Genomic DNA, 12,227 nt, shown 5'->3' with positions numbered 1-12,227 from the left:
TTCCTTTACAGTTATTTTATTGACATGAAAATATACCTGAAGTTTCAACAATTGTCAGGCAGTTTGTAGGTAGAAGGACAAAAATAGGAAAGAAGAGTTAGAATTTATAGCATCAATATCAGCAGTTTCTGACCATATTCTGTAGATCTCTGAGCCCAGGGACTTTTTCTTTTCTTCCACATTTTTCATTGGTGTCTTATAGTTGTACCTAGTGATGGGATTTGTTGTGACATATTTGTAGATGCACACAATGTAACAATAGAATTTGGCCAATATCACTCCCCAGCATTTCTCCCCTCTTCTTCTTTTTTGTTTTTGGTACTAGGTTTTGAACCCAAGTGTGCTTTATCAGTGAGCCACATCCCCAGGATCTTGCTAAGTTACTTAGGGCCTTACTAAATTGCTGAATCTGGCCTTGAACTTGTGATCCTCCTGCCTCAGCCTCCTAAGCTCCTGGGATTACAGGAGTGTGCCCCCTGCACCTGGCTCTTTTCCTTTTTAAATGCTATGATAGGAAGCAATGTATTATAGAGAAGGGAAACATTTCCCATCCAAAATATAGAAATCTGTACAGTTTCGTGACAATCAATGTACCTGAACGGTACAAATTTAAACCAGTTCATAATTTACCAAATAAAAGAAGTATATGGAAAAAAAAAAAAAGAAGTATATGGAATGCTTCATGAATTTGTATGCCATCCTTGCAAAGGGGCCACACTAATCTCCGTATTATTCCAATTTTAGTATGTGTGCTGCTGAAGCTAGCACTCCTCAAGAGTTCTTAAATTAAATCATAAATATCTTTTTGGTTAAGACCCTATTATCATGTATTCAATTATTTGCAATTAAACCCATCTAATTGATTTAACAAGAGTGTCCAAAAGGTTTTATTACCGGCCTTAATTGATTTGGAATGACACTATGATTGATCAGCCATGTCTTCCATGAGCAAGGGATAAAGAGGTGGTGGCACAAATGTCAGGTGTATGCCATTTGGTCCTAGGGCCAGGCCAATACCTGGCACGTAGTAGGTCCTCAAGAAAGCTGGCTTATCCCTAACACTCTCGACTCTGGCCAAGCTTTTCCCAGATCAACTGTGTGGTTCTGTTGCCCTTGGCTTCCAGCTGCCTTGGTGGTGAGATCTTCTTTTCTTTTCTACAAGGGTGTGGGACCCTAATCCTTATCACTGGGGCCCCCAATATCAGAACCCCAAGTGGGTTTGCAACCCAACTTTCTGAAGGACAGACATCAGAAACCGGAATGTCAGCAGGTAGCTGGCAGACCTGCCTTCTATCTCTCATCATGTCTGCACCAGTCTCTTTCTACAGATCAGCTTTCTTCTCTTTCTGTCCCCAGAGAGCAGATGACAGTCAGGCTCTCAGTCTCAATCTGGATCGCCTGGTGTGGCTTTGGTGTTCACCTCTGGCCTTGCTAGCAGGATCCCATGTCAGAACAGGACTTTATGGGTCAGGTGGGCAGAGAAACAGGTCTGGGCAGGTATTCTAGAACTGTTCTGTCCAACATGGTTGCTATTTTCTCTATGTCATTATTTGAATTTAATTTTTTCCAATTCCCATTTATTTTTGGCTCTTGAAACAGTACCACCTTTTTTTTTCTTTCTTTCTTTTTTCTTTTTCCTTGTTTGTGCTAGGGAATTGAACCAGAGGCCTTTTAGCATTGAGCTGCATTCCCAGCCCTTTTTATATTTTTATTTTGAGACAGGGTCTCACTAAGTTGTCTAGGGTCTTGCCAAGTTACTGAGGGTGACCTTGAACTGTGATTCCCCTGCCTTAGCCTCCCAAATTACTGGGATTACAGATGTGTGCCATTGTGCCCAGTGCATCTTGTGTGTGTGTGTGTGTGTGTGTGTGTGTATGTGTGTGTGTGTGTGTGTGTGTGTGTGGTGCTGGGTATTGAACCCAGGGCCTTGTGTATGTGAGGCAAGCACTCTACCAACTGAGCTATAACCCCAGCCCTGCAGCTCATCTTTTTAACATGAAAAAAAAGCCTCAAGTTCAATACAAAATAGAAATCTGAAGTGTAGATTAGGATAAAATCAAGGATAGGGAGGATTGAATTTAATTTTAAGATAACAAAGTTAATAAAAATCTAAAAATCAGTTTTTTATACTAACAGGTACTCATTGGCTACACGTGGGTAGTCACTACTATATGGTACAAAGTATAGGTTACACGTTTCCATCCTAATAGAAGGTTCTGTTAGAGAATATTGATCCACAAGATGACTACTGCATTTACTCAGTGGGAATTGGCCAGACTTTCAAGGGCTTTTGAGCAACCATATATATATTTTAATTTTTCTATTTTAGTTGTTGATGAACCTTTATTTTATTTATATTTTGTATGTGGTACTGAGAATTGAACCCAGTGCCTGATGCATGCTAGGCAAGTGCTCTACCACTGAGCTACAATCCCAGCCCTGGGCAGCTATACTTATTAGTGTACAAACTATGCTACTGTTAGAAAGAAACCCATAAACTTGTGCCGTAAATATAATAGAAGATTGGGCTGTGGATACAGCTCGGTAGAGTGCTTGTCTTGTATGCACAAGGCCCTGGGTGCAATCTTCAGCACCTCCCGCCACACACAAAGAGTATATGTACATATACATACATACATATTGTGTGTGTGTGTGTGTGTGTGTATGAATGAAGGTTTTTGCTTTCTTAGTTGACAGTCCAAGTCTGCCATGATACCTTGGAAACATCAGCATCTGCTTATTTCTATTTTGTTGGTTGGACTTCCTTAAAGTATGGCTTATGTCCTCATGGTCAAGATAGTGCTCCACCAATCTGGTTTCTAGACAGTAAAAGGTGAAGTGGGGAAGGGAAGGGCACACCCCTTTTTATAGTGGGCAAAACCTGATAGCTATACACATTGTGTCTGTTCTCATCCTATTGGCCAGACTTGGCCATGTGGGCACTTGTAGTTGTAAGGGAACCTGGTAAATGAAGTCTTTTTCTTTTTTTTTTTCTTAATAATAACTTTATTTTATTTATTTATATGTGGTGCTGAGGATAGAACCCAGGGCCTTGCACATGCAAGGTAAACGCTCTACCGCTGAGCCATAACCCTAGCCCCTAAATGAAGTCTTTAGCTGAGAAGCTATCGCTATGTTGGAGGACAATGAGTGGCTTCTATTATAGGACAATCTTTTTTTTTTTTTTTTGCACCAGGAATTGGTACTTAACCACTGAGCCACATCTCCAGCCCTTTTATTTATTTTTATTTTGAGACAGAGCCTCACTGAGTTGCTGAGGCTGGTTTTGAACTTGAAATATTCCTGCCTTAGCCTCCTGAGCTGCTGGGATTACAGGCATATGCTACCACTCTGGACCATATCATAGGCCCATCTTATTCCAACTTTTTTCCCCCCTGCAGTACTGGGGATCAAACCCAGGGGCAGTCTACTACTGAGCCACATCCCCATCCTTTTTTATTTTTTACTTTGGGAAAGGGTTTTGCTAAGTTGCTTTGGGCCTTGCCACATTGCTGAGGCTGGCCTCAAACTTGTGATCCTCTTGCCTTAGACTCCTGAGTTGCTGGATCAACACCTCCTTTTTGCAGAAGCAAAGGATGAAGAGATAGGAGAAAGCAATAGGACAATGACAGAGCAGTCACATGTCCTGATGCCCACCTTAGGCTCGTCCCCTGTCTTGCTGCAGCTGCTGTCTGTTTTCCTTAAGAAGTCATCCCAAAGGCCCAAATCCAGTCAGGCATGTTGGTGCACGCCTGTAATCTGAGTAACTTGGAGGCTGAGGCAGGAAGTTAATTCACTGATGAGGTTAACATCAGTGAATTAACAAAACCCTGTTTCAGAATAAAAAATAAGGAGTACTGGGGGTGTTGGTCAGTCATAAAGTGCTGGGTTCAGTCTCCAGTACAAAAAAAAACAAAGAAACAAACCGTAGGTCTAAACCTTCCACTTGATGGTGAGAATTTAGTCACTTGGCCATACCTGCTGCAAAGGAGGCTGGGAAGTGTAGTCTTTCTTACAGGTCGCCAGGTGGCCATAAACCAGGGGGCAGGTAAGTGAATGGATATGAGTAGGCATTCAGTACTTCCTGTCTCACTCACTGTCCTGAGAGAGGCTTTAGCTTACAATAAGGTAGTGATATTGGATATAAATTAAGCTTTTTTTTTTTTTAGTACTGTAGAGTAACCTACGGTTTTGCACATGCTAGGCAAGTGCTCTACTGCTGAGCTACATCCCCAGCCTCTTTTTTTTTTTTGTATTTTATTTAGAGACAGGGTCTTACTGAGTTGCTTAGGGCCTTGCCATTGCTGAGGCTGGCTTTGAATTTGCAATCCTCCTGCCTCAGCCTCCTGAGTCGCTGGGATTATAGGAGTGCACCACTACACCTGGCTTTTATTTTATACCTTTCTTCCACCCCCCACCCCCCCCCCCCGTCTCCCTCCCTCCCTCCCTCCCTCTCTCCCTCCCTTCCTTCCTTCCTTCCTTCCTTCTTTCCTTCCTATCATGCTGAGGATTGAACCCAGTGTCTCACACTTGCTAGGCAAGTGCTCTGTCACTGAGCCACAACCCCAGGCTCCATCCCCTGCCTTTTAAAATTTATTTATTTAAAATTTTTTAATATTTATTTTTTAGTTTTCGGCAGACACAACATCTTTGTTGTATGTGATGCTGAGGATCGAACCCAGGCCGCACACATGCCAGGCGAGCGCACTACCGCTTGAGCCACATCCCCAGCCCGCCTTTTTAAATTTTAAATTTTTATTTTTTTAGCTGGGCACAGTGGTGCATGCGTATAATCTCAGCAGCTTGGGAGGATAAGACAGGAGGATTGTGAGTTCAAAGGCAGTCTCCCCAAAAATGAGACACTAAGCAACTCAGTGAGATTCATCTCTAAATAAAATACAAAATAGGCCTGGGAATGTGGCTCAGTGGTTTAGTGCCACTGAATTCAATCACTGATACCTACCCCCCGCAATTTTGCGTGTATGTGTGTGTGTGTGTGTGTGTGTGTGTGTGTGTGTATGTGTGTGTGTGTGTACTGGGGATTGAACTCAGGTGCACCCAACCACTGAGCAACATCTCCGGTCCTATTTTTTTTTGTATTTTATTTAGAGACAGGATCTCACTGAGTTGTTAGTGCCTTGCTTTTTGCTAAGGCTGGCTTTTTGCAGCAGGTATGGCCAAGTGACTAAATTCTCACCATCAAGTGGAAGGTTTAGACCTATGGTTTGTTTCTTTGTTTTTTTATTTTGGAGACTGATTACACCTGTAATCCTGAGCTACTGGGATTACAGGTGTGTGCCACTGTACCTGGCCCCCACCAAAATTAAAAAAAAAACATTATTTTTTTTTTTACTGTACTGGAATTTGAACCCAGGGGCACTTTACCACTGAGAGACATCTCCAGCCCTTTTAATTTTTTGTTTTGAGACAGGTCTCACTAAATTGCTGGGCTGGCCTTGAATTTATGACTCTCTTGCCTCTGCCTTCCAAGTTGCTGAGATTATAGGCATACACCACATTACCTGGCATAAGTTAAACTATTTTTTTGTGTGTGTGACACTGGTGTTTGAAACTAGGGGTGCTCTACCTCCGAGCTATAGGCCCAACTCTTTTTATTTTATTTTGAGATAGGGTCTTGGTAAGTGACCCAGGCTGGCTTTGAACTTATGATCCTCTTGCCTCAGCCTCTTGAGTTTCTGGGATTACAGGTGTGTGCCACTGTGCCCTGGATTACCCTTTTAATTAACTAGTGACACTTGTGGGCTACATGGGGGCCTGTGTCACAGTGGTAACTGCTGACCTCTCTCCTGACCAGTCAAGTACATGAAGGAGGTCTCACCATATTTCAAGAACTCTGCCAGCGGGACCTCGGTTGGCTGGGACTCACCCCCGTCCTCACCCCTTCAGCGGCAGCCTTCCTCCCCTGGTCCCCAGCCCCGGAACCTCAGTGAGGTCAAACACGTGTCCTTGAAGATGGCATATGTTTCAAGAAGGTGCACCCCCACTGACCCCGAGCCCAGGTAAGGCTGGTTTAAGGCGGTGTTAGGTGGTGAGGTCAAAGGAGAGCTTCCTCTGGGTGGTGTAAGTGGCAGGCACAGTGCTGGCACATAATAGCTGCTTAAGAAATGGGTCGACTGGATGCGCGAGTGAAGTCCCGGACAGCGGTGTGCTTTGCTTCTCAAGTTTTCCTCTGGGCTGTTCACGTCTGAGGAGGACCTTGGTCTGGGTTCTAGTCCTGGTCCTCCTTGACCCAGCTCCTTTTCCTCACTGGCCCTTAGACTCTCCATTGTGAAATGACATTGTTGGGCCCAGAGATCCCTCCAGTCTCTGCCACGTTGGGGGAGGGTCTGAGATGTGGCATTCATGTCAGGGCCACGGAAGGTTGTCATCCCTCACACCCGAGCAGCCTTCAGCTGTTCGCTCACAAGGTTGGGCCTGGCCAGCATTGACTGAGTGCTTGCTGTTTCCCCAGCACTGTGTCTGGTGGTACCCAGGCACAATTTCGTTCCCTCTCACAGAGCCTTTGAGTAAAGTCCTGTTGCTCACCTCTTTTTATGACGAGGACCAAGGCACTCATTATTATTTTTTGGTACCAGGGATTGAACTCAGGGGTGCTTAACCACTGAGCTGCACCATGTGTCCTTTTTACGTTTTATTTTGAGATAGAGTCTTGCTAAGTTGCTTAGGGCCTTACTTAATTGGTGAGGCTGGCCTTGAACTTGGGATCCTCCTACCCTAGCCTCCCTAATACTGAGATTACAGGTGTGCCCGACCACACCCAGCTTTCTGTCATTTTTTATTATGATATTTCTTTATGGAGGCAGGGTGATGCCTGTACCTCCAAGCATTTTGTCTAATTCCAAACAGGAAGGAGAAAAAAGCCTTTGCCTAGCTATCTATTCCAGTGTAACAAACCATCCCAGCTGCGCGCGGTGGCACACACCTGTAATCTCAGTGATTTTGGAGGCTGAGGCAGGAAGATCACGAGTTCAAAGCCAGCCTCAGCAACTTGGTGAGGGCTTAAGCAACTTAGTGAGACCCTGTCCCAAAATAAAACCTAAAAAGAGCTGGGGATGTAGCTCAGTGGTAAGCACCCTTGGGTTTAATCCCCAGTAGCAAAAACAAACAACCAACCACACCCCCCAAAAATCCCAATTATTCTAAACTTAGTACCTTCAAAAATAACAATTTATTATTTCTTCCAATTTGGCAGTTTGCCGGCGCAGTCTGCCATTTCTTCTGTTCCCTTTGCTGTCTGCTGTGGCTCCAAGGCCAAGCTAGCGGTAACGCCCTCTTGTTTCCTCAGTGGGAAGGTCCAACATCTGGCGGCTGACGGAGCATTTCTCTTCCTATCTGGCCTTTCTACACAGTTATCTTGTGCTTCCTCATAGCATGGACCTCTTTTTTTTTTATATTTATTTTTTAGTTTTGGGTGGACACAATATCTTTATTTTTTATTTTTGTGTGGCGCTGAGGATCGAACCCAGTGCCTCAAGCATGCTAGGCGAGCACTCTACCACTGAGCCCCAGCCCCAGCCCTGGACCTCTTTTTTCAAAACATATTTTTAATTATAGGTGGACAAATACCTTTATTTATTTAGGTGTTTATTTTCAAATGTGGTGCTGAGGATCGAACCCAGTGCCTCACCCATGCTCAGCAAGTGCTCTGCCACTGAGCCACGATCCCAGCCTCTTGGACTTCTTATATAGTGGCTTGGAAATTCCACAATGTCCCTTCTGCCATATTTTCTTTGTTGACCCAAGCCACAAAGTCTAGGAGAAGGTACACAAGCCTCAACTTCTGCTGGGAGTAGTGGACTATGTGTACAGGGAGGCATGGATTTGGTGGAATCCGTCTTTGGGGATGGATCTGCCCTTCACTTGGAATGGTCACCCTCTCCAGAGACTTCTTTTTTTTTTTTTTTAATGTATTTGATACTTTCTATGCTACACATATTTAGTTAACAATTTGACATTTCTTTTTCTTTTTTTTTTTTTTAGAGAGAGAGAGAGAGAGAGACAGAGAGAGAGAGAGAGAATTTTTTAATATTTACTTTTTAGTTTTCGGCAGACATAACATCTTTATTTGTATATGGGTGGTGCTGAGGATCGAACCCGGGCTGCACGCATGCCAGGCAAGCGCGCTACCTCTTGAGACACATCTCCAGTCCTCCAGAGACTTCTAGGTGTGTCTCTTTGGTCAGAACTAGGCCACGTGGTCAGCCCTAGCTGCAGAGGAGGCTGGGGATTCAAGTACCTTGCTTTCTCGTTCTGAAGCAGACGTGAAGGGAGCAGAAGGGGTGTAGTAAGCCACCCTCCACTTCTGTCCCGCCCTATCTAGTTCAGAAATGCCAAAGGGGAGTGACTCTTTAGTGCCCTACAAAGCCTTCTGAAAATGCCTTGCACACTGTGCCCTGAAACTCTCCCTCCACAGCTTCCTGCATGTCCATGTCTCCTCCCTTACCCCCACTTCATTTCCCAAGCTCTTTATTATGTAGGTCCATTTGGTCTCTTGACCACTTTCGTGTTTTTTCCCCTTGTAAGTATGCACACTACTTTGGTTTCATACAAAAGGAGAACCTGGGAGCTGGTCCAGCAAAAGAATCTTCCTTAGAAAACAGGAGAAAAGAGCATGATAATTACTCAGAGTAAAAATTTTGTCCCCCAGAACACATGTTTGAGTGTAATTGTGTGTTTGTGCACACGTGTGTGTATGACATAGCCCCGTGTCCCTAGACCCCAACAATTGGAGCTGGGGCCCAGCACTGAACGCTGCTACTGATTCTCTCCCGGACATTCCCTGTGGCTGCTTCTGGTTTGGTGGTGGATTGGGTTTCTTAGGTCAGACTTCAGGGTTGGACAGCTGAAGCCCAGTGACAGGCCTCCCCTGCTCCATTTGTGCCTGCAGGTATCTGGAGATCTGCGCAGCAGATGGCCAGGAGACGCTCTTCTTGAGGGCCAAGGATGAGGCTGGTGCAAGGTCATGGGCTGGTGCCATCCAAGCCCAGATCAACGCGCTGATGCCCTGGGTCAAGGATGAGCTGCAGGCACTGCTGGCAGCCACGGGCACAGCTGGGAACCAGGACATCAAGCAGATTGGCTGGTTGACAGAACAGGTATCTGCCGGGTCCTCGGTGTAGCCCTCACTTTAACGCTGGCCTGTTCCCAATGCCCCTCTTCCTCCTCACTCTCCCTCTGACCTCTCCCCTTCCTATCCTTCTGCAGCTGCCCAGTGGGGGCACGGCCCCCACCCTGGCCCTGCTGACCGAAAAGGAGCTGCTCCTCTATTCTAGTCTCCCTCAGACCCGTGAGGCCCTGAGCCGACCGGCCCGGACCGCCCCACTCATTGCCACCAGGTATCCATGGGCACAGACTGTGTGACTCACCCAGAGCCTGGGGACAGATGCTCCAGATAGGTCCAGAAGCTATGCATTCCTGCCCTATTCTTCCCTGAGTTATTCCCTAAGTGATCTGAAGCAAGTCTCTGCCTTGTCTGGGCCCTCGGTTTCCTCATCTGTGAATTGGGGGCTTGCTGCATGGTTCAGAGGACTCAAGAACTTATCCCAGCAGACACTGCCCTCAGGGAGAACCCAGCCTGGTCCAGGAGACAGACCTAAGAGGTGACATTATAGTGCAGGGTTGAAGGAACCACTTATCTCTACCTGGCCTGGTTGGGGAAGGCTTTGGGGATGAGGTGACATCTGAGCTGGACTTGATGGGTGAGTTGATTATTTAGGAAAGGATGGACGAGCCTCTCATGCAGGGAGCGTCGTGATCAGAGGTGCTGAGGCATCCAGGGCTGTGGCGTGTTCGTGGAGCTAGGAGTGCAGCATGACCAGGTACATAGTCCACACAGGACATGCATTGAAAAGAGACAGGGGTCGGCGAGGCCTGATCTTTCGGGGCCTCTGCTGCCTGGTTAAGGATGCTGGCTTCCCTTTAAGACCTGTGGCAGAGCTGAAGGGGTTAAGCCAGGGAGTCCGGTGACTGGGGTTGTGTTTTTCAAAAAGTGTCCTGTGGCTGTCACTTGGGAAATGCACTGGAAAGGGCAGGATGGAAGCTGGCAGCCCCTGCAGCCTGCAGGGGAGCTGGTGTGACTGGGGGAGGCAGGTGGGCGGAGGCAGCAGATGGGGAAGAGAGACATCATTTGCATTGGAGAACACACATCGGGAAAATTCACAGCCTGGCGCTTGCCAGATGGGGAGGGTGAAGGAGGTGTCCCAGGATGAATAGGAGGTTGCAGTTTGGGGGGTGGGCGGGACTGGAGGTGGGAGTGCAAAGGGAGGAGGCTGGAGTGAGGTGCTGAGTCAGGTCCAAAGTGTGTGGGGGACGGATATGGAACTTGGATAGGGAGCTTGGGGACTTGCAAGTCTGTGGCTTATGGCTGGAATGTAGGAGCTTGGGTGTCAGAAGGAGCCCTGAAGAGAAACTAGAGCTCCAGGAGAGAGAGAGAGTGGACAGGGTGAAGAGCAGAGAGGGCTGTGGCCAGAACTCTGAGGTCTGCTGATCAGAGAGAAGCAGTGAGCTGCCCAAGGCCACACAGCAAGAGGCTCCTCTCCTTGGGCTGGTTCTGGCCTGTGTGTCAGGAGTTTGCTGGTTACTGGGGACAAGTGGGTAGTAGATTGCCTGCTTAATCAGCTGACTTATTAAGGCAACAAATGTTTGTGGAGCTCCTACTATGTGTAGGGCATGGTTTTGAGTTACTGGAATAGTGGTGGTCAAATAGACAAAAATTTCTACCCTAGTGGACATTCCAGTGAAAAAGCCAATGGAAGCAAATAAATAAAAAGCGCGATTTCTGGTGTCATGAGGAAAAGTAGGGCTAGTGAGAGAGAAGGGTGCTGTTGGCCAGGGCGGCCAGGGTGGGAGCTTTGATCAGCCTCTCCAGTACTGTTCCCAAAGGCCTGACAAGAGCAGCTTCGGAGGAGGAAGCGTCTGTTTGGTGCTTGTGGTTTCAGAGTCTCAGTCCGTAGATGGCCGACTCCATTGCTCTGGGCCAGAGGTGAGGCAGGACCCCATGGCGGAAGGGCCGGCAGAGGAAAGAGCTCCTGAGAGTGCACCAGGAAGCAGAGAAAGAGAGGGATCCTTTCAACAAGGACAAAGGCATGTCCCCAGGGACCCACCTGCTCCAGCCACAGTTCCCTGCCTTTCGTTGCCACCCAGTTAGTCCCTATCAGGGATTAATGCTCTGAGAACCCAATCACTTCACCTCGCACACATGAGCTGTTAGGGGACACCTCATATCTAAACCCTGACCCTGGGCTTCTCAGAGGACGTGACATTTGAGCAAAGATCTGAAGGACGTGGAAAGGCGAGTCGGGGAGACCGTAGTGTTTAGGCAAAGGGAAGAGCACGTGTAGGGGTGCTGAGGCAGGAGTGTGCCCGGCGGGTGTGGGGACACCACTGTGGCTGGAGCCAGGCCACCAGAGGAGGGTGGGGGGGACGCCTCTTGCTGAGTCCCCATTAGTGGGAAGGATCCACAGGTCACTGATCACTGCCCATTTTGCCCAGACTCTTCCCCCACCCCAGGGCCTCACGCGTCGCCCTCTGTCCTCCACCGCAGGCTGGTGCACTCAGGCCCCTCCAAGGGCTCGGTGCCCTACGACGCAGAGCTGTCCTTTGCCCTGCGCACGGGCACACGCCACGGTGTGGATACTCACTTGTTCAGCGTGGAGTCACCTCAGGAGCTGGCTGCCTGGACCCGACAGCTGGTGGATGGCTGTCACCGGGCTGCTGAGGGTGTGCAAGAGGTGTCCACAGGTGCGCTGGGTGGATCTGGGAGTATCTGTCTCGTAATGAGCCTCTTCCCCCGGGAGGAGGCATTCAACCTCTTCCTCTTCCTCCTTTTCCTCCCGTTTCCTCATTCCTTATTTATTTATTTATTTGTGGTACTGAGGATTAAAAACAGGGGTGCTCTACCACTGAGCTGCATCCCCAGCCCTTTTTATCTTTTGAGACAGGGTCTCACTAAGTTGCCCAGGCTGGCCTTGAACTTGTAATCCTCCTGCCTCAGCCTCTCCAGTAGCTGGGATCACAGGCCTGTGACACTACAGCTGGCTCAAGCTCCTTCTTTAGGGTACCCTAGAAGGGGGAGAGTAAGTGGGGTTTGGGTTCTCCAGAGGCCCTCTCTTTTGAATATGTAGATACCCTGGTAGGTCGTGGGTCTTTTCCCTTGGATCTTTCAAGCTGTGTCCTTGTGAAAGTTGGCACTTGGGGTGGGGCTCCAG

At 47.7% G+C, this 12,227-nt stretch overlaps 1 protein-coding gene and 1 non-coding gene across 3 annotated transcripts in view; one reads left to right on the top strand and one right to left on the bottom strand.

Annotated features, from left to right (window-relative positions):
* The window catches only part of Snta1 (syntrophin alpha 1), a 30,829-nt gene that overhangs the window by 16,865 nt on the left and 1,737 nt on the right, over positions 1 to 12,227 (top strand). Inside the window, exons 3-6 of one of the 2 annotated variants that reach the window (XM_078051633.1) lie at positions 5,816 to 6,020; positions 8,909 to 9,116; positions 9,226 to 9,356; positions 11,564 to 11,792. In XM_078051633.1, coding sequence (XP_077907759.1) covers positions 5,816 to 6,020; positions 8,909 to 9,116; positions 9,226 to 9,356; positions 11,564 to 11,792 — 773 coding nt within the window. The remainder of the gene's footprint in view (positions 1 to 5,815; positions 6,021 to 8,908; positions 9,117 to 9,225; positions 9,357 to 11,563; positions 11,793 to 12,227) is intronic. The other variant, XM_078051632.1, reaches the window with a different exon arrangement.
* LOC120886976 (U6 spliceosomal RNA) lies at positions 665 to 768 on the bottom strand. The gene has a single exon (XR_005730156.1). It is a non-coding gene; the product is annotated as a U6 spliceosomal RNA (small nuclear RNA).

This window comes from Ictidomys tridecemlineatus, chromosome 5, assembly GCF_052094955.1.
Source record: "Ictidomys tridecemlineatus isolate mIctTri1 chromosome 5, mIctTri1.hap1, whole genome shotgun sequence".
NCBI lineage: Eukaryota > Metazoa > Chordata > Mammalia > Rodentia > Sciuridae > Ictidomys > Ictidomys tridecemlineatus.
Note: the sequence above shows the minus strand (reverse complement) of the source record. Positions and strands in the feature narration are given on the sequence as shown.